Source organism: Sus scrofa, chromosome 12 (genome assembly GCF_000003025.6).
Source record: "Sus scrofa isolate TJ Tabasco breed Duroc chromosome 12, Sscrofa11.1, whole genome shotgun sequence".
Taxonomy (NCBI): domain Eukaryota; kingdom Metazoa; phylum Chordata; class Mammalia; order Artiodactyla; family Suidae; genus Sus; species Sus scrofa.
The window spans coordinates 17,938,248-17,964,194 of NC_010454.4; the positions used below are offsets into that span (position 1 = coordinate 17,938,248).

The 25,947-nt window shown below is 47.1% G+C and overlaps 1 protein-coding gene across 2 annotated transcripts in view; it reads left to right on the plus strand.

Moving 5' to 3' along the window:
* The window catches only part of LOC100626147 (leucine-rich repeat-containing protein 37A-like), a 41,209-nt gene extending 15,970 nt beyond the window's left edge, over positions 1–25,239 (plus strand). The window contains exons 4-15 of one of the 2 annotated variants that reach the window (XM_021066830.1): positions 219–290; positions 3,650–3,721; positions 4,357–4,437; positions 11,718–11,789; positions 12,303–12,377; positions 15,725–15,840; positions 17,751–19,558; positions 20,129–20,233; positions 22,380–22,429; positions 24,099–24,153; positions 24,235–24,380; positions 24,702–25,239. In XM_021066830.1, the coding sequence (XP_020922489.1) occupies positions 219–290; positions 3,650–3,721; positions 4,357–4,437; positions 11,718–11,789; positions 12,303–12,377; positions 15,725–15,840; positions 17,751–19,558; positions 20,129–20,233; positions 22,380–22,429; positions 24,099–24,153; positions 24,235–24,380; positions 24,702–24,804 (2,755 nt within the window). In that variant the 3' untranslated portion in view covers positions 24,805–25,239. The remainder of the gene's footprint in view (positions 1–218; positions 291–3,649; positions 3,722–4,356; positions 4,438–11,717; positions 11,790–12,302; positions 12,378–15,724; positions 15,841–17,750; positions 19,559–20,128; positions 20,234–22,379; positions 22,430–24,098; positions 24,154–24,234; positions 24,381–24,701) is intronic. The other variant, XM_003358010.5, reaches the window with a different exon arrangement.

Here is a 25,947-nt window from a genome sequence, read left to right on the forward strand (position 1 = left end):
TCTCGTGTAGCTACAGTTCTGATTTGACTGCTAGCCTGGGAACCTCCATGTGCCACTAGTATGGCCCTGAAAAGATATTAAAAAAAAAAAAAAAAGTATTATGGCGTTTAGGTGTCACCATTACCCATGTTTTCCCCACATCTGGGAGTCGGTCCTATGTAGTAAATAGTTGTAGTTATTTTGCATTTTGATGCAGAAATAACCTTTTCATTTTTCAGAATTCTCAGGGATAATGCTTTGACCGAGTTACATAAGGATTCCTTTGAAGGCTTGCTGTCCCTCCGGTATTTGTAAGTTAATTAGTTAATCATATGTACTTATGAGTTCTTATCTATACGGTAGAGTATCTATAAAGTAATTAATGGGTTCTAGATAGATCATCTCAACAATTTCTTCCAGCCAGAAAATTCTACAATTCTGTAAGTCTGCGTAGGGCCCCAGCCCATCTCTAGTTAAATATCTGCCGGGCATTTAAATTTTTTTAATTATCGAGATAAGATGTAAATAGAAAAACACCCTTTGGTTGTAGAGGAAGAGTGGTAATGAGGCCTGAGCCATTATACACAGGCACATGAACCTTAGAAGTGTTCCTCTATTATCCATTAAAATTGAGTTTAGGATCCATGGGTCAAATCTGGCCCTTGGTCCACTTTTATTTATAGAGTCCACAAGTTGAGGACGATTTTTAAAGGGCTGTGAATGAAAAAAAGGGAGAGAGAAAGAAAGAGAAATATGCAACAAACTGTATGTGGCCTGCAAATCCTAAATATCTGGCTTTTATAGAAAGGTTTGAAAAAGTTAGTGTAGTAAGACAAGAGGAATTAAAGTTAACCTCTCAACTTGTCACCTATAGGACAAGAAAATATACAGCATGTCGATTAATATGAATGCCACGAACTCATAATTTTGGTAATTGAACCTAAATGAACATTTCAATATTTAAGCAGATGAATTATGTAAATAGTATTGTCAAGAACACATTAAGTTGGAGTTCCTGTCATGACTCAGTGGTTAACAAATCCAACTAGGAATCGTGAGGTTTCGGGTTCGATCCCTGGCCTCGCTCATTGGGTTAAGGGTCCGGTATTGCCATGAGCTGTGGTGTAGGTCGCAGACGCGGCTCGGATCTGGCGTTGCTGTGGCTGTGGCGTAGGCCGGTGGCTACAGCTCCGATTGGACCCTTAGCCTGGGAACCTCCACATGCCGCAGGAGTGGCCCTAGAAAAGGCAAAAAAACAAAAAACAAAAAACAAAACCAATCTATAAAAAAGCCGAAAAAGGATGTGTCAGGCCCTGTGCCTAGTGTGGTAAACATAAGGGTGGGTAAGACAGGATTCCTTCTAGCCACTCATGATCTCAGCGGAAAAATGCACATGTAAGTGCAGACCGTACTAGAGAAGCACTGAAGGATGACAGGGTGCTGTAGAGGCCCGAAGAGGGAGCCATGAAGTAAGAAAACTGCACTTCTTTTAAAGCAGTCATTTCCTCCCTATTTCTCTTATTTACTCCCCAGATGTATGTTTATTTTGTAAATATTAGCGTTTGCTTTATGTCCATGCGTTGGCTTAAAAAGGAGAGACGAGGAGTTCCCGTCATGGCGCCACATAAAGGAATCTGACTAGGAACCGTGAGGTTGCGGGTTCGATCCCTGGCCTTGCTCAGCAGGTTAAGGATCTTGCTTGGCTGTGAGCTGTGATGTAGGCCACAGACCAGGCTAGGATCTGGAGTTGCCATGGCGTAGGCTGGCAGCTGTAGCTCCGATTAGACCCCTAGCCTGGGAACCTTCATATGCTGCGGGTTCGGCCCTAAAACGCAAAAAAAAAGAAAAAAAAAAAAAAAAAAAGACAATGCACATGAGCACGATCTAGTCCAAACTTTCACGGTGTTTATGCTGAGAGGAACTGGGATGCAAAAGAGGCTATCTTCCAAAGAAGAAATGGATCAGGGCGGTGAGTGCTATGAGTTGTTTTGGTGCATGGAAGAGGGAAAAAAGATCCAAAAAATTGGATCAGGGGAGATAACTGTTTACAAAAACAGTGCTGTTTAAATGAGACCGGGAAAGGCCCTTGGGTATCATGAGACATCGTGGGAAGAGTAAGCTTGCAAAGGCAAGTGGGAGAAAGGCGAAACACGGAAAAGATACTGTTGAGTACCTGTAGAGTACAAGTAGGGAGAGTAGGCGATTAGAGCCTGATCCTCTAGGGTTTGGGAGGCTGAGCCAAGGATAACATGCCCTGTCATGTTACCAGAGCAGAGCTCTAGAACAATCTTTAGCCTGCAACAGAGTCAATCCGTTGGAGGCTTGTTAAAACACAAGCTCCAGGGAGTTCTCGTCCTGGCTCAGCGGTTAACGAACCTGACTAGCATCCATGAGGGTGCAGGGTGGATCCCTGGCCTCGCTCAGTGGGTTAAGGATCTGGCTTTGCCTTGAGTTGTGGTGTAGGTCACGGTCAAGGCTCGGATCCCGCATTGCTGTGGCTGTGGTGTAGGCTGGCAGCCGTACCTGCTCTTGGACCCCTACCGTGGGAACCTCCATATGCCGTGTGTGTGGCCCTGGAAAGACGAAAAGAAAAGGAAAAAAACCCCGCAAGCTCCATCCCCATAGTTACCGATTCAATTGGTCCAGCGTAGCGCTGAGTACAATGTATCTTCAGTGAGTTCCCAAATGATGCTGATATTTGAGAATCACCTGTGTAGAGTTAATGTGGCGATTGTGTACAGGATGGCTTAGAAAGGGAGAGACTAGTGATGCAAACACCAGTCAGAAGACAGTTATACCCACCCAGATGAAATGAGAGACTAAGCTGGAATCGTTAGGACGTAAGATAGCTACTACGGTCAACAGTGAGTATTTTCAAGTGAAAGTCAGTATGAAAAAGAAAGTACAGTACTGGGTTAGTTTGGAGTTACATGTTAACGAGAGGAGTACCTTCCTTTCAAGTTGTGTCGAAGGATATGATTTTATTTTATTTTATTTTATTTTATGGGCCACACCTGTGGCATAGGAAATTCCCCAGGCTAGGGTTCGAAGGGTCGAATTGGAGCTGCAGCCTCCAGACTACAACAGCAAGGCCAGATCCCAGCCGTGTCTGTGACCTACACCGCAGCTCACAATTCCCTAACCCACTGAGTGAGGCCAGGGATGCAACCCGCATCTTCCTGGATGCCGGTCAGATGTGTTTCCCCTGAGCCACGATGGGAGCTCCCAAGAAGGATATCTTTGATTTCTTCTGGTGTTGAATTGGCCTAGAAAAACATGATGAAACTGGGAGGGGTGTAAATGTAAGAATATTCTTTTTAGCTGTAAGAAATTACTTGTGGAGATTAAAACTTTGAGCTCATCATCTAGACTTTGAGGAGACCATGAAAGGTCATCTTATCAAGTCTTCTGCTCTCGGGAAAGCTTACCTCCAAGATCTATCAAGGTCTACAGTTGTATATTTTGCTTATGAAGCTCGTGAAGGTGTGACACTTAAGAGAGGTGAAGAGAGGGTTAGGGGCTCTGGAAGGCTCAAGTCACATTTCCTAAGGTTTAGCATTGAGACAAAAGCAGCTTATTCATTGGTATCATTCTAAGCTCTACTGGTTATTCCTACTAATTGGAAATGTAGTAGCTAATTGAGGCGCTATTTTCCTTTTCCTTTTCCTAGGGACTTATCCTGCAACAAAATACAATCTATTGAAAGACGTACATTTGAATCGCTACCTTTTTTGCAATATGTGTAAGTTGCAACTATAAACGTCATTATGTTGGAATTGTTATAAAGACTATTTGTTTAATGAAAGTAATTTGTTACTCATTTTGGAATACTAAAATTGCTACAAAAACGATGGAGGAAATCTCTTTTTGTCTCTAGTAAAGATTAGCCTGGGAATTATTGCACATATCGGAGTGACTAATCATAGAGCAGTGGCTCTCAACCAGGGTGATTTTGCACCCAGGCGACATTTGGCAATGTCCGGAGATAATTTTTGGCTGTCAGAACGGTAGATGTACTGCTGGCATCCAGTGGACAGAGGCCAGAGATGCTGCCACACATCCTGCAGTGTACAGGAGAGCCCCCAACAAAGAACTATCCAGCCCCAAATGTCAAGCGTGCTGCCCTTCTCTGGAGAAATAAAGATCACGAGGCACAAATATTTATTGCACCTTTGCTCTTTTGTATCTGATGCACCACGTAAATAATCATGAACATGTATAAATCCCAAGCAGATGTCCTCTGCAGTGAGAGTTCTTTAATGTGTGGAGGGAGTATTGAGGTTATGTGTCATCCTGTATAGATTAGGATTACTGCCAATGGTTAAATGTTCGGACAGAATAAATCTTTTTCTTCTTTTGCTTGTGTCTTTTTTGTAGAAATCTTGGTTGCAATTTAATCACAGAGGTGAGCTTTGGAACGTTTCAAGCCTGGCATGGAATGCAGTTTTTACACAAGTTGTAAGTGCAATAGAAGATGAATACATGTAAAAAGAACCCTATGCATTAAAACCTAAGATGGGCGTTCCCGCTGTGGAGCAATGAGCAGCATCTCAGGAGCATTGGGATGTAGGTTTGAGCCCTGGCCCAGCACAGTGGGTTAAGGATCCTTCATTGCTGCAGTTGCTGCTCGGATCTGATCCCTCGCCTGGAAATTCCGTATGCCACGGGGCGGCCAAAAAAAGAAAAAGAAAAAAAAAAATCAAAGTCCAGTATGAATTCCAGAAAAGACATCCTGAGGTCCCTGTATTTATTTTCCAAGTGAGGAAACTAAGGTACAAAGAGGCCAAGAGCCGGGTCTAACTCAGCAATGAAATGCTCTCCTTTCCATAGTACTGGTCTTGGGCATGGGCAACCAGAGAACCAAGCAAAACAGCCAGGTTAGCATTGTCACGGAATCCCATGGCTAATCCCAGTCCCGCTGCTCCAGTATGCGCATGGTCCGTGAAGTTCTCCTTTTGAATTTAACTTTGCTTCCTGCTCCTGGGCAAAGTCCTAGCTGCTTATAACTGAGTACGCAACACAGAGCTGCCAATAACTGAGTTGAGCACAGAATTCTTCAGGGAGCAAAAGGTGTGGCTGCTTCCTCAACCATTAGCTTCTTTGACGTGGCAAAGCAGAACGAATTCCCGAACACCCACCGCAGGCAGGCCCTTCTCTCCCCACCTCCCAGAACATTATTGTTCAGAAAGTACATACCTGGAACGTGAATTCTCTTGGCCAATAGCAACCTTCAAGATACGGAAAAAGATGTGGTTTGTGTTCAGCTGTAGTGTGGAAGACATGAAGACAATACATTACATACAAGTATATACAATTCTATATACGTTCTTTCCTGACTGCTCTTCAGTAGGAGATGTGGGTTTTATACTCGTGCAGCCAGGACATTCTGTGATTTCTCTGTGACTCCAGGGAATGAGAGCAGGTATGTTCAGGGGCCTGAATGGGCATTTTAGACTTAAGGTGAAGAGCTTCTTCTAAACCTGGCTTTGGAAAAGACTCCCTTCGCTGAATTCAGAAATCCAGTTTCACATAGTTCATTTCAGGTTAATTAATGCAGGTGTCGAGGGTGGTCTGGAGCTAGAGGATCAGTTCCTGCGGATGCCTGTCTGTGGTGGCCTCCCTCATCCCCTCGGTAATTTGCTGGTGCCGACCTTGGGGAAGGAGCTCCAGGGTCAGTGTTTCGTTTTGTTTTGCTTGGTTTTGTTTCGTTTTGTTCTGTTTTTGAACTGACACATCTGAGAGCAGGCCCATTGGGTCCCTAAAGCAGGAGGTTGTAGTAGCAGTATCAATACAGGGTCTTAAACGCAGCACATTTTCTGAACTTTTTATAACACGGGGAGTGCCTTATGAGAATCCGAGTAACGTAGGCAACGCGGGAAAATGCATTGTGGAATCACAGTGGATGAAAGTTCACGAATTCATGCCCAGTGATTTACCGAGGGCCATGCCCACTGAGTGTCAGCGCTGTAGTAAGTGCTGGGGTATGAAGAAGACTAGGACAGGGACTTTGTCCCTGAGAAACGTTTGCACTGGAAGGAGAAAGATGGATGTGGATGGGGAAACGTGAAAGCCCTGCAGCCGGGTGGCCAGGTGTGGGTGGGGGCCGAAGGAGAAAGTGGGTCGTGCATTAGGAAAGATTCCTGAGGAAGGGGCACCAACCAGTTCCTCTGGAATGTCTGTGTTCACCTCCCCCCCGGCCCCTCGCCCCGTTTCAGGGCCACACCTGTGGCATGTGGAGGTTCCGAGGCTAGGGCTTGAATGGGAGCTGTAGTCACTGGCCTACCCCACAAGCACATCGACTCGGGATCCGAACCATGTCTGGGACTTACACCACAGCTCACGGCAACGCCGGCTCTTAACCCACTGAGCAAGACCAGGGATCAGTCCCGCGTCCTCATGGATGCTGGTTGGGTTCGTTAACGGCTGAGCAAGCGACGGGAACTCCAGCACCTTCTCTCCTCTCCTCTCTTCCCAGCTGCCTCCTCGTCTTCCCCCCTGTATCGCGAGAAATCTTCCTTCTCTCAGAAGCATAGCGAGTCTTCCTCTGCCCCCTAACAAGTACTTCTGTCCCAGGCACCATGCCGTACTTTTCCTTACTGTACAAGGAAGACAGTAGTGCTTGGTATATAGTCAGTGCTGAGCACGTGTTACCTCACATAATATCTCAGGGTTCTCATCCCAGCAACTCTCGTGACGCAGATATTATCATCCCCATTGTGGGGATGAGGAAATGGCAACTCGGAGACGTTGGATAACTTGCCGAGATTCACACCACTAACAAGTGGCAGAACCGCTTAGGAGCCTGCCAGTGATTTCCTATGCAGCTCCGCAGGTCCTTGTCAAAGGCGGTAAATGGTGGCAATGTGGCTTTTTGTGCCTTGTATCCCGACGTTGGTTTCTAACGTGACTAGGACCTTTAGAGCAGGGAGTTCTTTTTCCCTGTGAGAGTTCCTTGCTTCTGGCACTCCTGGCGTGCCACCCCTGGGCACCCCATCTGCACCGGCCACTGGCCAGTGCAGCTGTGACGTCATTACTGCTGAGCACGTACTCTGTGCCCAGCCTGTGCCAGGTGCGTTGCACGTGCTCTTTCATTTAATCCTCCAACTGCCTTATGAGGTAAATGGTCCTGAGACTCAGAGATGTTTCTTGCTCGAGTGACTTCCCCAGCAGGTGACATCCAGAATGCAACTCCAGATCTGCCTGATTCCCCGGCGCTTGCTTCTTCCACTGTTCCCGACTGCCAGGGACTCTTCCTCAAGGCTATTCTCAGGGCTTTGATGAAGATACAGGTTCACCATTTCGGATTCCCTGAGAGAGGGTTCATGTGGTGCAGTTAGAGGTCTCGGATTGAGAAGTCTCCCGTGGGGAGTCATGTTCTCATGGCTGCTGAAGCTGTGTAGAAGGGTTAGGGAAAGGGGGTGCTTCGTCCCCAAGTCCTTCAAACATGTTGGAACAGGGTCAGGATCTCTCTGCTTATTTCTTTGACTGCCTTCTGCCAAGGACCCAGTTTTCCCTGCCTGCCCTGGGATTCTAGCACAGATAGTTTTGGAGTTTGCCCTGTTTTTAAAGTTTTGTTCACTGCCTTCTTTGGATGGTTTTCAGCTTCAGCTGTTAGGATTTCAGTACATTCAGGGCAGTGATGACGTGATTCAGCCCTCAGTTCTTCTCAGTCTCCTCAGTTCACCGAAAGGAAATGTAGTCTGTCTGTCTGGACTTGTAGAGAAGAGTTTGGAGAAAAAAGCAACAGGCAAGAAATGTTCCCTTATTTTGGAGTTCCCGTCGTGGCGCAGCGGAAACAAATCCAACTGGAAACCATGAGGTTGCGGGTTGGATCCCTGGCCTCGCTCCATGGGTTAAGGATCCAGCTTTGCCAGGAGTTGTGGTGTAGGTCAAAGATGTGGCTCGGATCCAGCATTGCTGTGGCTGTGGCTGTGGCTGTGGCTGTGGCTGTGGCTGTGGCTGTGGCTGTGGCTGTGGTGTGGGCCGGCAGCCGTAGCTTCGATTGGACCCCTAGCCTGGGACCGTCCAAATGCCGCAGGTAGGATCCTAAAAAGACAAAAGAAAGAAAGAAAGAAATGTCCCCTTATTTTGTGAGTTGCCTTTATTCTGTTCCATTGTTCTACAGCAAAAGGCTTATGCAAAAGTATTGGAGTTTTCTTCCTCAAATAAGATACATTTGAAGAAATCACTTAGAACAACGTGTCTTAAACTGTGACTCCTGTGAAGATAAGCTCATGAACATAAAAGAGGCAATGGCCTAGGAGTTAGCACACCTCCTATCTATAAAATGAGGGAGTCAGACCAAAATGGAAATGATCCCTAGTGCCGTGTCCACTGTGCATGTAAAAGCATTTGTGCTGTGGTTTGTGGGGAAACGGTTGCTGTAGAGTCCCCCAGCTTGAGCTGTGGACTCCGTTCTCACTCATTCTCCCTTTTGCCCAGACACAGCCTTAGTGAAGAAGAGGCTACACTAAAGACGGGAAGAGGAGATAGGATCATTTAGAGTGGTCCTATGTCTTGATTTCACGAGGGACAAACACAAGGGTAATATTCTCAGTTAGAGAAGGACTGTCTGGTTACGAAGAAACACTGAGCTGATGGGACCAAGGCCATGGACGAGTTATTGAGAAATAGTGAAGGAGGAGTTGCTGTCGTGGCTCAGCGGAAAGGAATGTGACTAGCATCCACTGGGCAAGGCCAGGGGTCGATCCTGTGTCCTCATGGATACTAGTCCGGTTTGTTTCTGCTGCGCCACAATGGGAACTCCTACCCATTGTGCTTTTGTAGTTTTTCCTTTTTGCCCATGTCCACAGTGTGTAGAAGTTCCCAGGCCAGGGATTGAACCGGAGCCACAGCCGTGACAACAATGGATCCTTAAGCTGCTGAGGCACTAGGGAACTCTGCTTTGCCCATTTTAAAATTAGTTCTCTTTGGAGTTCCCATTGTGGCACAGCAGAAACGAATCAGACTAGTATGCATGTGGATTTAGGTTCGATCCCTGGCCTTGCTCTGTGGGTGAAGGATCAGGCGTCACCGTGAGCTGTGGTGTAGGTGGCAGACATGGCTTGGATCCCGCGTTGCCGTGGCTGTGGCGTAGGCTGGCACGTGTAGCTCCAGTTCGGCCCCTAGCCTGGGAACGTCCATGGGCCATGGGTTTGGCCCTGAACAGCAAAAAAGTAAAGTTAGTTATCTTATTATTGAGCTGTAAGAGTTCTTTGTGTATTCTGGATGTTCTGGATACTAGACCTTTACCTGATAAATGATTTGCAAATATTTCCCCCCATGCTGTGTGCTGTTCTTCACTTTCTTGATAGTGTTCTTTGAAGCACACACATTTTTAATTTTTACAGGGTCCAATTTACCTGGTTTTTCCTTTGGTTGCTTGTTTGTAAGAAACCGTTGCCTAGGACAGGGTCCTAAAGATTTACTCCTGGGTTTTCTTCTAAGAATTGTGTGGCGTTAGCTGTCACACTTGGCTCTTTGATCCACTTTGAGTTACTTTTCATATGTGATGTGCAAGGTAGGAGTCCAGCTTTGTTATTTTGTGTGTGGGTGTGCAGTCGTCCCAGCACCATTTAGGACTCTTCTTTCCGCATTGAATTCTGCTCGGCGGCACCTTGTTGGAAGTCGATAGACCATAAATATGAGGATTTATTTCCGCACTGTCAGGTCTGTTCTGTTGATTTCCGTGTATGTTCTCATGCCAGTACCACCCTGTGATTGCAGTAGCTTTGAACTGGGTTTGGAAACCAGGACGGGTGAGTCCTCCCACTTTGCTCTTTACCCACATCGCTTTGGTCGTTCTGGGCCCCTTGAATTGCCATGTGGATTTTAGAATGAGCTTGGCAGTTTCCGGAACGAAATCAGCTGGGATTTTGGTAGGCATTGCACTGCAAACATAGATCAATTTGGGAAGTAGTACAAATTTAATAATGCTGTCCTCGGATCGGTGACCATGGCGTCTTTCGTTTATTTCGATCTTCAACGTCTTTCAACGATGTTTTGCACTTTGCAGCGTGGGTCTTGCACTTCGCTGGTTAAAGTTTTTTCCTAAGTATATTATTCTTACTGATGCTGTTATACATGGAGTTGTTTTCTTCATTTTGATTTGGCTTACTTATTACTCGTGTATAGAGATACAGCTAATTTTTGCCTATTGCTCTTACATCCTGCAACCTTGCTGACCCCATTTCTTAATGCTCATAGTTATTAGTGATGCAGGTTTTTGCCCCAAACGGTTACCTACGCCTTCATGCAACTGCCCTGTTACAACACTGACCTGCAAACATTTTCCAAAATGCCACCCGAGGAGAGGCTTTTAGCACCAGGCAGCTGTCAGTCAGGTCAAAGGCGAGCCTTTCAAGTGAGGTCTTCCAGGGAACCACCAGACAGGTAAAACAATGGCGGTGCCTTGGGAATGAGTCTTCGAGGGAACTCAAGCTCCGTTCTGCTCCCTCTGGGACTGGGAACGTGGGCTCTGTTTCAAGGCCACCACTGGCCTGGAGAGCAGAGGTCTAGGACATGTTAAAACAACCCATCTCACTGTTCTTACAGAAGTTAATTTGTTTTCCTTAAACTAAATTGCTGCAAGCCTGTTGGCTACATTTCCAGAGTTCTAAACAGGTGATTCTGACCCCTTTTGCCAATTTTGTTGTTGTTGTTGTTGTTGTTGTTGTTGTAGAGGGATGATGAACTTTCAGATGTTACTCCTCCACCTTTTTCAGTGATTTGCCTGCCACATGGTTTCAAATCTCTAAGGAGTTCCTGTTGTGGCTCAGTGGGTTAAGAATCCGACTGGTATCCATGAGGATGAGGGTTCGATCCCTGGCCTTGCTCAGTGGGCTGAGGGTCTGGCATTGCCATGAGCTGTGGTGTAGGTCATAGACGTGGCTTGGATCTGGTGTTGCCGTGGCTGTGGTGTAGGCCGGCAGCTACAGCTCCGATTCGACCCCTAGCCTGGGAACTTCCATATGCCGTGGGTATAGCTCTAAAACAAAGAAAGGAGAAGAAAAGCAAAGCAAAAAGGTTACACACGGGACTGTGTGATGGGAGTATGGCTTTTACCAGTTTCTCTTGGACTTATCTCTTCTTCTTTGTCTCCAAAACCAAGGATTTGGTCCTATTTTTGTTTTTAACTGTGCAGTTTAAACCATGAAATTAAAAAAAAAATTCTAGAGGTGAAAACCACCTTGAATTATGGAGGACACTACAACTAGCATTCCTTAGAGTTCCTGCTGTGGCACAACGGGATTGGTGGCATCTCGGGAGCGCTGGGTTGCAAGTTTGATCCCCACCTGACAGTGGGTTAAGGATCCTGCAGCTGTGGCTTAGGTCATGACTGCGGCTCAGATCTGATCCCTGGCCCGAGAAGCCCATGTGCCGCATGGCGAGAAAAGTGGGAGGGGAAAAAAAAAAGAAAACAACCCTCAAAATAGCATTTCTTAGAGAGCAAGGACTTCCTGCCAGGATAATCACTTCTAGGGTCTTTGACCTGAAAAGTTCTTTGGAGTGTTTTTTCTTTGCTATCCACTTTTTTTTTTTCTATTTCTTTCTCTTTATCTCCTGGATACTTGGGTAGTTTCCAAAGAAAGAGTGTTTTAAGGATTCTAAGGGTGATTTATAAGTAAAGACAGAAAATGATTTTTTCCTTCAAGTTCCAGACCCAAAAAATGAATAAAAAACTTTCAGGAAAGTAATTAAAAATGCAGATAATTTTAATTCCATTCCATTTTTTTCAGAGTTCTCAGCCATAATCCTTTGACAACAGTTGAAGATTCGTATCTTTATAAATTACCAGCGCTGAGATACTTGTAAGTATCACCACCGTCTCATGGGAGATTGAGTGTTTTGCCTAAACAGTGACAATTTAAATTCTAAGTGGTGTGAGTTCCTGTCCTGGCTCAGTGGTAGTGAACCTGACTATTATCCACGAGGATGCGGGTTCGATCTCTGGCCTCGCTTAGTGGGTTGGGGATGGGGCGTTGCCATGAGCTGTGGTGTAGGCTGCAGACACAACTTGGATCACTAGTTGCTGTGGCTGTGGCATAGGCCGGGAACTTCCATATGCCGCCCCCGTGGCCCTAAAAAGACCAAAACGAAGCCTTAATAATAATTTTAAAAGGTTGGAGTGTTCGACACCAAGGTCATTAATTTGACGATGCCAGTCAATTTAACTTTCGTCAATAAGAGCTCTTTGGAATTATCATCTATGGCAAGTAAGAAGCCAGAATTGAAGTAATTACATGTTAGGCATTTTTTTCTTTTTTAAGTCTAGAATTTTTGTCCTTGTGTTTATATCATGCATGTTTGGGCTTTTCCTTCAGAGACCTGGGAACAACACAAGTGTCACTTACAACGGTTGAAAGTATCCTCATGATGACCCTTGAATTGGAAAAGCTGTAAGTTGATTTTTCTTACATTTATGTTCACTTAAATTTTTTAGGTTTGTTGTGTTATTTTCCTCAGTCAGGTTTTTTCATGTGTCATTTTCATTAATAAGAGTCATGACTCGCGTAGGCAACTTCAGATAATGTACTTTCATTTCTCCCCTCCCAGCCCTTGTGTCATTTGTGTTGTTTTGTTTTGCTGCTCTTTGTGCTTCATTTTGGACAGTTTCTCTGCCTCAGTGTTTCCTGATGCTTTCTTCTGCAGTGTCTAACCTGCCATTAAGCCCATCCTGTATCTTTTTCATTTAGAAATTGGCTTTCACCTCTAGAAGCTCAGTTCGGGTGTGTTTTACGTCTTCTATGCGTCTCCTTAACATTTTCAGTCTGGATTTTTTTTCACACATGGAATACAGTAATAATAACTTTTTTCCTATGTATTAAAATTTTTAATGTTCTTTTCTGCTGATGGTAACATCTGTGCAGATTATGGGTTTGCTTTGATTGAGTACTTTTTCTCTTCCACATGGGACATATTTTCCTGTTGCTTTGCATGCTTGGTGATTTTTCACATAATTCCAGACATTGTGAATTTTAGTTTATTGTGTGCTATATATATTTGTATATTCGTATAAAATGCTTGAGCTTTGTTTTGGGTGGAACAAAACAGTTTATCTTTTTAGGTCTAGTTTTTTGTTGTTGTTATTGTTGTCACTTTTTTTTTTTTTCTTTTAGGCCACACTCACAGCATGTGGAGGTTCTCAGGCTAGGGATGGGATCAGAGCTACAGCTGCGAGCCTACACCACAGCCACAGCAATGCCAGATCCAAGCCGCGTCTGCCACCTACACCACAACTCACAGCGACACCAGATCCTTAACCCACTGAGCAAGGCCAGGGATCAGACCTGCAACCTCATGGTTCCTAGTCGGATTTGTTTCTGCTGCACCACAACGGGAACTCCCTAGGTCTCGTTTTTAAGATTTGTTAGATATGACCACAAGTAGCCTTTGATCTGGAGCTCATCATTTGAACCTGCTGAGGGGAGTTGCCGTCGTGGCTCAGTGGTTAATGAATTCAACTAGGAACCATGAGATTGCGGGTTGGATCCCTGGCCTTGCTCAGTGGGTCAAGATTCAGCATTGCCATGAGCTGTGGTGTTGGTCGCAGATGCGGTGTGGATCCCGCGTTGCTGTGGCTCTGGCGTAGGCCAGTGGCTACAGCTCCGATTAGACCTATAGTCTGGGAACGTCCATATGCTGCAGGAGCGGCCCTAGAAAAGGCAAAAAAAAAAAAAAAAAAAAAAAAGGAAGAAAAAAGAAAAGCAAAGAAAGGAAGAAAAAAACTGCTGAGACAAGTCCTTTGAGTATCCTAAGGTTTTCCCGTCTGGCTTGTAGGAACAGGTACTATTTCCCATGCTGTGTGATACCCATTTATTCTGATTAATCCTTTAATGTGGTTCTTTTCTTGGCCTCAAGGAATTCCTCACACACCTGCACTGACCAACACCTTGCTGAATAGTCCAGAGATCCCTCTGCATGTCTCCAGAGTTCTCTGTCTGTGCCTTTCTTTTCTCTCTAGTACTCTGCTTTGTGAACCCCTGTTACCTTGGTTTTCCCAGACTCTCAGCTCCATTTCCTGAGTCAGGGAGTCCATCAGTCTCTGACTGGGTTTCTCTTCCCTGTCCGATGACCTGAAAACTCTCTCAAAGAAGTGAGCAGGGCAATCATAGGGATCACTTCCTTATTTCCCATCTCTTGGGGATCACTGAACCTTATTGCCTGAGATGCGGTTTCTTGAAAACTGTCTTTTCATATCTTTGGCCCCTTCGCAGCATATGGGGTTCCCAGGCCAGATCGGATCCGAGCTGCCGTTGCAACCTAAGCCACAGCTGTGGCAACGCTGGCTCCTTAACCCACTGTGCCGGGCTGGGGATCGAACCTGCGTCCCAGTGCTCCCAAGACGCCACCGAATCCCATTGCACCTGAGCGGACACTCCACCAATACCATTCTTTAAGTCTGTTTTGTCTTGATACAGAGTCCAGTCAGAGATTAGGCATCTCATGTCATATCTTTGTTTCTTTTAAGCTGGAGTATTTCTCGGGTATTTTTTTTTTTCAGTCTTTTATGAAATTGTCATCTTTGAAGAATCTAAGCCAGTTGTCTTGTGCATTGCCCTACAGTGTGGATTTGTCTGTTTCTTCATGAGATTCCAAGTAAACATTTTGGGGACGAATGCTTCGTAGACACTGTATCCTTCCTACTTCCTCCCTCTGGGTGGCCCAGTGGGTCAAGATTTGATCACTTGTTTAGGGAGCTGTCTTCCATATCGCTCCATTGGAAAGTTATTTTCCCCCTTGGTAATTCATAAATAATCTGTGGGGTGACATTTGGGGATCAGTGAGGGTCCTACTGTCAAACAGCTCTTCGCCCAGCTGTGCATCAGTGGTGATCCTTGTCTGAATCAGTTATTACATTGGTAGTTGCAAAATGGCACTTTCCCTTTTGTTTGGCCGCCCGCACAGCAGATGGAAGCTCCTGGGCCAGGGATCAGATCCGAGCCAGAGGTGTTCCAGCTGTGGCAATGCCAGATCCTTAACCATTGCTCTCGGCCAGGAATCGAAGCGGCGCCTCCACAGAGACAAGCCAGATCCTTAACCCACTGCACCACAGCGGGAATTCCCAAGATGATGCTCCTAATTCTATCATTCCCTATGCATTTATTAGCTAATACTACTGTGTAAAGAAGAGCTCTCCCTCTTGTCTTTTCACTTATCATTACGGACTCGTGTGCCCTTCTTTAACTTAATGCTGTTATACCTTATTGTCATGCTCGCATTCTTCTTTTGAATGTTCAGATTGTCCAGATCTGGCCAATACAGTCTCTGTTATTGTTTAACCACACAATGTTTCTTTATTTAGTACCTTCTAATATATTTGCTACTCACAACTAGGAATTGAGAAAGGGACTCCAGAAGCTGGGGACTTGTTCAGACTTCTCCTAGAAATCTGCCCTCTTGCTGTGTACTGTCAACTCACAGTGAGCTTTTGGGTTGGGAGGAGATACTTCCGAATTAAACTACAGGCCAATGTCCCCCAATTCTAACACGTATCACTTTTTTCGTCTAGGCACACTATATCTACTGCCATCGTCATCCTTCTGTTGGGTACCTCTGTCCTCCTGCATATTTATTTACAACAGCCAAGAGCAGCCCTTGACCAGCTAGTCCCTGTGCAATGCTCTAGTTCATATGCCCTAAGAAGTCCTTTCGGCCCCGCCCTGTGGTGGCTGTGGCCTGCCTCTCGTATCTGCTCAACCAACCCCTCTACCACAGATTTAATTCTCTGCATTTCCGTTTATAGGATCTTGCCTAGCCATATGGCCTGCTGCCTCTGCCAATTTAAAAACAGCATTGAAGTTGTCTGCAAGACAGTCAAGCTGCATTGTGACAGATGCCTGCAAAACAGCGCGCGTTGTGGTGAGTCCGAATTGCCTGGTGATACATTTTTAAATGTTTATTTAATGTTTATTTTTAATCAGTTATGATGGATTGTTGAATGAATGGTGTAATTGCAATAGTTTTATTCATTCAGCACTCCAACTCCCTAAATTTCTAAGAACTACTCCCTTGCTAAAGGTCAGATTCTTGGTTACATTATTAAGCTAATAACAGCTCAGTTACATTAGCTGCCTGATGTAAGTGACCCACATAAAGGAGCAAGAGGAAGGAATGCAGAGGGGAAGGGAGTCAACCTTAATGGCCACATACTATATTCGGTGCTCCCTGCAAATGAGAACTTATTCCTACAGTGCACCACAGTGTGTAAACTGAGTTTAGATACGTTAAGTCTCAAGTACCCTTTGTCTTCTACAACAGGCGTAAATGTAGTTCTGATTAGTTTGTTTGTTTTGTTTGCAGTTGTATGATAGAGTGTAAGCAGTGCCCTTTTATGGTTTATGGTTTATGGTTTACCTGAGAGTTTCTGGTTCCACAACCCGAAGCTGCTACCTAGCCCTTCGAATGGGTAGGAGAGCTATTTTATTCTTAGACCATCCAGCTCTGAACTTGCTCTAAATCTCAAGCTTTTCTACCCACAAAACACTCGGGTGCTTTCAACTATTTTTCTGTATATTAGATTTATTGACACTACCTTAACAACTTCAAAACCTGCTTTCCTGCCCAGATGGCTCGAATACGCGTCTCCATCAATGATCTAGAGCACATTGTAAAGGACACGTTGCTACTTAGATAAAGACCATGTTGCTTCTTTTTCAAAACAATGTTTTCAGTTTTTTTAACCAATTATATTGCTCCCTTCTCCCCCAGAAGTGGGCAGAAAAGGCGTGTTTGGTCTGCCTTTACAGGTGAGGGCAAGCAAGATCAGAGGCGTTCAGTGTCGTGGCCTAGTGCTCAGGCCCCTGTCGCCAGTTGTGGGCTCTCGGCCAGTCTGGGCTCCTCCTTCCTCGTGACCCTTCCCTCCTCCCCTGACCCTCACCACCGCCACCCCAAACTCTTTTCATCCCTCTGGAGGAGAAGCCCAGCTACACAGTGGTACACATCACCTTCCCGTAGTGAGCAGCTTTGGTGGTTCCGCAAGCAGAGCTGGAAATAGGCGAAGTGAAATGAAATGAAAGCAGAGTAGGCTTCTGGCAGAAGTTGCTTTTTCCCTCTTGCCTTTTAGGACCTCACGTATTAACATTCCACGTTGGCATACAGCCTGGAAAAATCTCTCAACCTGCACCCCAGATCCCTGCCCAAATTGTAGCAAAGAACCAGGGTGGACATAGTGTCTTCTTCTGTGTAGAACCTTCGGTGGTGAGGGCTGGGATATATGGAAGCAGGGACCGGGCAAAGGACTCGGTGGGTAGATGGAGAAGGACAAGTGCAGGTGAGGCCCTGTGAGCCGCAGGTGTTGTCGCGGTCCCCTGGGATAGCAGCCAGAACACAAGCACAGTGAAGAGGTGGAGAGACGGGGCCAGCCCCTCTGCTTCTGAGGCAGGACAGGATGGGGTGTGTGAGCCTGGGGGAGGAGTCACAGTAGATCCGCAGGGTCCAGCTGAGTCCGGGAGTGTTTGTCTTCCAGCCCTGGCTTTTCTCGAGTCCTGGGCATTTGGCCCCTGGGGTCCAGTGGACTAATCCTAAATGTAGTCGCTGTATTTCACGTTATGGAGCTCTCTGAATGAAGAGGCACTTTTTGGGAAGCTGTCTTCTGCCACCTGTTGTTGTTGCCAGTCGTAGGTCTAAGTGTGGGTCTCTCTGTCTCCTCTCTAAGTGGCCCTCGGAGGTTTGCTGCTGCCTAGTGTGTTTGCCCGGGATACGTGGCTGATGGGACAAGAGCTGCCCCATCAGTCTTCTGTGTTCAGAACCAGTCTCTTCCTTTTTGACAGATAAAGAAACATCTCTAGGGCACGCAGAAGGATCGTTCATGAAGGTGCTACAAGCCCGGAAGAAGAACACCAGCACCGAGCTGATTATTGAGCCAGAGAGGCCGTCCTCAGGCAGAAGTCGTGTCAGCTTGTCGAGCTTCATGGATGAGCAGCCGGACTTTAGTGATGAAAGTGATGTTATCAGTGCACTCAACTACATCCTGCCGTATTTCTCCGAGGGAAATCTAGAAGATGCAGAATCCACCTTGCTGCCATTCATCCAGCTTCTCTTTTCAAATGTAGCAGAGGCAAACATCCCACCGGGCCATTTGAAGACCCCCACCGGGAACCCCTCTGTTAAACCTGAATCCAGTATTTCAACTTATGAAACTAAATTGAGGCAACTCCGTTTTCTGGAAAATTTGTTAGATGCAGAAATTCAGGAAAAAATTGATGACGTTCTAAGGAAAGAAAAAACTGCCATGCTTATACAGTCCAACGTGTTAAGTCCCCAACTGAGACGCCACATCCTTCGAGAGAAATTGGAAACCGCCCGACAACAGGAGAAGAGCCTCGAAGAGGTTGAGAGCGCAGAAAAAAGGCCGCCGAAGGTGAACAGGGTCCTCGAGGGCCCAAGGGGCATAAAGAAAAGGCACTTCAGAGAAATGAGAAGGCAGAGCCCCAGGGGCAAAGAGAATGCCCAGCCACTGGTGGAGAACGCTGCCAGAGGAAGCAAGCTCAGGGGGCCCTCCGCCAGGGAACTGGCCCAGCTGCACGTGGCGCAGAGGCCCGGGAAGCTAGTGGCAAACTCCTTGGAAAAAGAGGCTTTACTCCTAAAGGAACGTAAAGCGGAAGTCTCTTCTTTCCTGAAACAGTACTCGAGGGGCAGGCCTGCTGCCTCTATCCATCCAGAAGCCCCAGGAAAGGTCAAAAAGAAATCAAAGGACTTATCATACACTATTTTTGTTTTAGAAGATGCTAATGCAAGAGTCAAAAATATGAAGACTTCTAAAACACTCTCACATCCCAGAAAGATGTACTCCTTCCGCAACTCTCACTCTCCTTTGCTTCACAGAACGACCGTTCCCAAAAAGGGCCAGGGGTTCCCAGGCAAAATCTCAAGCTACAGATCGCTGTTTGCCTTGAGGCCTCTGTCCTCTGCAGTGAGGAGCCTCATAAATTCCCCTTCACTAGAGGCTTCGTCGCCTTCAGGAGAACCCAGTTCTCAGGAAAAGCCTTCTCCACAATCCTTTTCTCCTTCAGAGCCTTCTACAGAAAACGTCATCTCAGAAAACAATACTCCACAGGTTGTTTTTGAAGAACTTACTACTGCTTCAGGCACAACTACTTTGTCGGGCACTCTCCCTGCAAGCACCGCCCAGAGCACTCTTCCTTCAGGATATTCTGCTGTTCCTGCAGACAACGTTATGCCTACTGATCAACACACCCACAAAATACAGTGGGAGTACCACGGTGTGGGCACTGACGTGGCCTCCAAGCCCACAAGCTTCATTGCCCCAGGAGTTTCCTCCCCGGGGACTCAGTTTGAAGCTCAGCTGAACCAGCAGCTGCAGTCCCTCATCCCCAACAATGACGTGAGGGGGCTCATTTCTCATGTTATCCGGACGTTGAAGATGGACTGCTCCGAGCCCCAAGTGCAGCTGGCCTGTGCCAAGCTCATCTCCAGGACAGGCCTCCTGATGAAGCTTCTCAGTGAGCAGCAAGAAGCAAAGGTGTCCAAGGCAGAATGGGATACGGACCAGTGGAAAACCGAGAACTACATCAACGAGAACACAGAAGCCCAGGGGGAACAGAAGGAGTCGAGTGAGGTGAAGACAATGCCTGACACATGGGAGCTGGACTTTTCGTCCGCTTAGGACAGGCCCATAAAGTGCCCACGCAGGAAGACCGGGGGCTCCTAGCCTGTTTCTTGTCTCAGCCACGAGACCGGCTAAGCCAGCGCCCTCCCTCTTTGCTCATTTAGGGCATGTGGCACTGTTCCTAGGGTAGACGAGAGGAGGGCCAAAAGCACAAGATAACTAGGTTGTAGAAGGAAATGCTGGCCATAAGATTAATAACACTTTGGGTTTGGTCTGTTCTTAAGAACCTGTGAGCTGCTCGCCTGAAAGGATGGGGTTTTAGCACAGTGTAAGAATAATCAGCTATTGGAGTTCCCCTGTGGTGCAGCAGGTTAAGGATCCAGGGCTGTCACTGCTGTGGCTTGGGTCACTGCTGTGGCACAGATTTGATCCCGGGCCCAGAACTTCTGCATGCCTCCCTGGCGGGAAAAAAAAAAAAAAAAAGGAATAGTTAGCTATTATTTAGAGAAGGTTTAAAAATAGTTAGCTTTTATCCTTTCTATCCCCTTGGTTTTAAAAAATTGTGCTTTGTTTTTTTAGCTCCCCAAAGAAGTCCCCGGATATGGCTATAATAACAAGCTCATCTTGGCGATATCTGTGACTGTAGTGGTGATGCTTTTGATTGTAATTTTCTGTCTCATCGAGGTAAGGACAACAATTACGTCAGATTCAGAACCTGCAAACTGAAAAGCACAGCCACCTTTCCACTTACTACCGCTTGAACCCCCTCTTTAGTCACGAGGACTGAAATACGTGGGGTTCTTTTACTGAAACGTATATTCCCAGGATTTTTAAAGGAACTTCACTCCCAGGAGGTCTCTGTAGAATTGAACCCGAGATTAAAAAGGCATTAGACTAGTTGGACAAATTCGGTTTGTAAGAAGACCAGAGGTGACATGCTATTCTTGCATATTTTCTCTACCAAATGTCAGCTGGCCAAGTGGCGTTTGCAAATTGTCTTGGATATAAATAGGGTTGCATGGAATTTGTAGGTTGATCTGCGGAAAACTGACATCGTTACAGCATTCTAGGCAGGTGGTATCTGATGCCATGTACGCGTGGCCGTGCGATGTCCTTCAGAAGAGTTTTCATGTGTTCATCACCTAGGTCTGAACACATTTTTGGTTGAGCTTATGTATGCCTTTTTATTGATATTGTCCATAGACCCATGTGTTTCCAAGACTTTTGCAGTGTCGTGTTTTCATACTCTGATCCGTGGAAGAAAATGAATACATGGTAATAGAACAGCTACCTAACGGCTTGAGGGGGAAAATAATAGCAGGTCCCCATTTCTCACCTTAAGTAAACATATTTCCATAAATGTGGAAAAAAAAAAAAAGAAAAGGGATAAGAGTGTCAGAAAAAAAACGGAGGCAGTATTTTTTTTATAGTCTTGTGGCGGGAAAGCGCCTTCAGAGCCTGATGCCTCAAGCAGAGCCTTTGATAGATTTGACCACCGTGTCTGTGGCACCAACTTAGCGCTGATTTATGCCAAGCGCAGGGTGAAGAGTTTTCCATGTGGTGTCTGATTGAATTCCAACAACCCTGTGCGGGTGAGATCCGCACCCCGTTTTATAGATGAAGGAGACCAACTTCGGGCCCCGGTGGCCAAACCAAAAGCAGAAGCCAGTCTCACCCGACTCTGCTTTTCTGTCTTGTCTCCTTGGAGACAGAAGCACTGGGAAAGACGGGAAACCCTGATGTGTAATTAAAGACCGTATCTATTTATTTGTTATGAAGAGTTTTATAAGTCAAGAGGAAGGCGAGAGTGCAGGGGAGAAGGCGGCAAGGGCTGGGAAGAGTAGGCGGCGTGTGGACAGTCTGCCGCCGTGTCTGCCCGTCCTCTCCTCAGGGCTTTTGGGGAGCAGGTTTTGGTAGCCAGGCCGCTGTCTCCTCATGTCATAAAAGGAGTCTAACATTTTCTTCGGGGGCTTTTATAATCTGCCTAGAATCTGTTGGGGTGGACGCAGGGGATCTAACGTTCCCCCCTCTTTGGAAATCCACTTGTTGTAAGATCTTTCACTGCATGGTTCATTCTTTCTTCACTGACCTGAAGTGCTGTCTTTATCCGGACTCTAGTCTGCTGATGCAGTTATCTTTTCCTGTAGAAGCAGCAGTAGCACACGGCTTAATTCCAGCTGCTCCCTTATGTATTTTATACCTGGCAGGGAAGAGTCCTGCTCTTTGATATTATCATCGGGCTCGATCGTCTGTTGTTTAGCTAGTTTTTTGTGTTCTATGGGGAAGCTGTTGAGGCTTAGATGTGGATCTCCTGATTTTGTGTGGCGTCATCTGCCTGAATTCTCATCTTGCTGCCAGTACAATTTCGGTGGATTCTTTTGGTCTTTTTTAGGTTGCCCATCGCTTCGCATTCAAGTATGTTTGTCTTTTCCGTTCCAGTGTTTCACTGTCCTTACTGCGTTGATGAGGACCTCTTCAACAGTGATCAACAGTAGCCGTCACGATAGGCTTCTAACTCTTGTTCTGGACTTGAAAACAATGCTTAGGTTTCTTGAGGATACTTGTATTTTCTTTTCCCACTTCTGGGAGTTTTTGTTAGGAATTATCTGTTGAATGTTGTCTGAAGCAGTCGGCGAAGTGTACTGCCAGCGGCATGCAAGATGCTAGGTTAGGGCCTTGGGACGAGCCAAGGGACTATTAAACAGGCGAGAATTCCTGGCCTCGGAAGTGATTATCATGGGACTGGTAGACCTAAAATAAATGGAATGAGTAAGGATTTGGAGAAAATTGTTGTGATGGCTAATCACGGTCATGTTTTCTTCCAAAACAGGTCTGTTCTCGTAAGAGGGCATTGCGGGAAGGGAAAGTAGGACGCAAAAGGTAAATACTGGTCTTTTAAGACAGAGTTTTTTGGAACCAGAGAACGTAGAACTCATCTCTTTCAGTCTCCTCGTTTTACAGGGAAGAAGCCACTGAAGGCAGGAAGAATGTTTCTTTACCCTAATACTTTATTCACCAGCAGGATTAGCTCCCGGCCAAAGCTGAGTTCGAATGAGACTGGTCCAGATTCATCCGCTTTCTCTAGTCCTTTAAGGAACGAGGGTGGAGGGGGAGCGGTTTGGGTTGTCCCCGTTCCTGCTGGTGGTGGGCATCGGACCAGGAGAGGCTTCTCGGAGGCTCCGGGGTAGGGAGGGCCGCGTGGTTTTGGGGGTTTGGGGGCTCCTAGGCCCCCTCCAAGTGGATGACATGGAGCAGACGACTCCTTCCTGTACAGTGGCAAGCAAACTTGCCTTGTCGTCCTGCTGGCCTTCCGGCCCCCACTCTCTATCCGCTTTATCCAAACCTCATAGAGTTCTAACTGGAGGAAGCTTGAGACAGTAGTTTGTCTCTCCCTTTTACAATAAGGAGGAGGAGAGAGAGCAAGGGAAAATGTCTCGCCCCATTGACTCACCGCTAGTGAGTATCAAAAAGAAGACGGGCCCTTTCCCCTGGGGACGTCCTGTTGTCCACACCATGCTTGGGCTCTTGGCCTCATGTTCGGTCACAACTGAGGACACACATGCTATATGGACCTCCGTCATTTCTAAGCCAAACTTATCGTGCCCTCTGACTCTTTTTCTCTATTCTGTTTGCATTGAAAAAGAGTATTTTATGTTTTTGTGCTGGTGACGGCCTTGAAACTGATCTCACAATTCACTCACACATCAGGGAGAGCCTGCAGTTTGAAGGTCAGCAAGCCTGGGAGTTGCCATCGTGGCTCAGCGGAAACGCCTCCAGCTAGTATCCGTGAGCACGTGGGTTGGATCCCTGGCCTTGCTCACTGGGTTAAGGATCTGGCATTTGGGGAGCTGTGGTGTAGGTCACAGACCTGGCTTGGATCCTGCATCGCTGTGGCTGTGGCTGTGGCTGCGGCTGTGGCTGTGGCCAGCAGCTGCAGCTCCGATTTGACCCCCTAGCCTGGGACCTTCCATGTGCCGTGGGTGCAGCCCTAAAAAGGAACAAACAAACAAACAAACAAACAACAAAACAACCAAAGGCAGCAAGCTAGATAACGTTCCTAGTTGGACTCAGGTGTTTGCTTGGTGGGATTCAGCTTCTGGGATAAAGCACCTAGGAAACTAGCATCACCTTCTCCCCTCCCGCCAGCAAATGCCACATGGGAAACGATGTCTGAAGGGGACTCGTGTAAAATGCGTCTAGAGAGTTAATGTTCTTCCGCCCAGCATGATTGGGCAGTGTTTGCACTGCCCAGGGGCCCTTGGGTAAGGGCCACAAAGCCGAGTGGGGCTGAAAATGCTGCCTTTACTCCGTGCGAAGCCACATGCCAAAGGCTCCCCAGAGACACGGAGGGGCCGTCTGGGACAGACTTGGAGACCTTCGGGAAGGCCAGCGTGCGTGGAATTGTTCTCGGGATCCCGGATGTGGGGTGCTTGGGCTCGTTGGGACTGGGGGCTGAGGTATCCATTCAGTCCTGGTGGGACCAGAGCGAGCACGCTGCGAGGGAGGTGGGAGGGGCACGTGTCACTCACTGTGTGTGTTTTCCTCCAAGGGGCTTTTTCGGCTTTCTGCTGCGTAAGAGACGCTCGGGGGAGAGCGAGAGCGAGGTAAATTTGAGGAGGACAGAGTGCCATGGCCAGAGAAAGGAGGGGAGGTGCAGACTTAATATCTCCCTTTCTGCGTTGCAGAGGGAGGGCTTCTTTTGGAGAAGGCGGCCACTCTGGCTTCAGGATATGTACAGACCTCTCAACGCCACACGCAAGAAAAACATGGCCCAGAAGCTACACGACAAGGAGTCTTCTGATGAGGAAGAGGTCCTCCATGCGGGTGCGGGGTAAGTGAGGGGGGACAAAGTAAAGTTCTGGTCTCAAATGAGGGAACAGGAGTTCCTCTTGTGGCCCAGCGGGTTATGAACCTGATCAGTATCCCTGAGGACTTGGGTTCCATCCCGGGCCTCGCTCAGTGGGTTAAGGATCCGGTGTTGCCGTGAGCTGTGGTGTAGGCCGGCTGCTGCAGCTGGATTCAACCCCTAGCCTGGGAACTACCGTGTGCCACAAGTGGGGCCCTGAAAAGCCACAATAAAATAAGGAAATAATGGAACGTTTCCCTGCCGCTTCTGAGAGTAAAAGCCTTGGCATTATTCCTCTTACTCCAGGGAGGTCAGTGAAGCCCCAGCAGATGCGGTTCTGACCATAGAATCGGACGTGGAAGACCTGGGTGAGGAGAGTGACGCGGCACCTGAGGTTCCCCCCGAGTGAGCCCCGTCCTGGCTCAGGCCGCCTACACGTGTGTGTATAGCACCAGATTCTAGGAATTGCTTGTAAAATATTTTTGTTGTTGTTCTAGTAAAATGTACATTCACAACCAATCAGCCATGTGGTAAGGAATTAGAATGTAAGCAGCCGAATTATTTCTATGCCAGTAACAAGGGCCGCAGGCAAGAAACCGCAGAGCTGAAGCTAGAACCCCTGGTGGTAGCCGGTACCTGCACAAGAGGAAATGCGGGCCAAGGAGGGGGAAGAGGAGGAGGAAGGGGGCTTCTCTCCCTCGATTCCCCAGTGGAATCAGTCCCTGGGAACTTGAGGACATGTCATCCTCAAGGGGCGTAGAGCGTCAGGTCAGATAACAGCGTGTGCTGGTGCTCTCTCTCCTGGTTCATCAAGTACCAGTTGTTTACAGCATGTTTCCAGGCCGGAAAAAACAGAAGAAGAATAAGGTGTGAGAGTGGCCCCGCCCAAGACGGACCTCCCTGGCCTCTCCTGACCTCCCCGAGGGTCTGCCATGGGCTGCTCGGCGCCCTCCAGCTCAGCCCAGCACCAGACCTTCCCACTTCCTCCCTCACCCAGCACAGGCCTCCGGCTGCAAGATTCCAAGTGGTTATGTAATGACAGTAGCTGCAAAGGCTCTTCCACTGCTGCAAAGAAAGTCATTAATCAACCACAGTTAGTAAGTCAATGAGAGTTAAATACCTTAGTGAGAACAAGAAATTCTGAATGAACAAGATGTGGTCATCTGCCAAAAATGGCCACAAATAGTGCCGTTGGTTTAGCAGCATGAGGTAAAGAATGGTGCTAACGGCAGGCCAATAGCACAGGGTCCCCCGGAGGAGCAGAGGGCCCGGGAGACAGCTAGGAGCTCATAGTTACTACTTGCCTGCTCGGTGCCAAGCCCTGGGTTAGGCCTTTTATGGTCTTATTGAGCCGACAACCCATGGAAGCATATCTTGCTGTCCTCCTTTGACAGACAGGGAAGAGGGTTTGGAAAATACAAGTAACCTGCTCAACGGCCCAAGGCCACACATCCAACATTTCGAGCTCGGATTGTAGCCCGGGACTGTTAGACCCCAAACCTGCAAACCGACACACTGCCCTGGGTGTAGGGATGCAGAGACATGTGAGCTG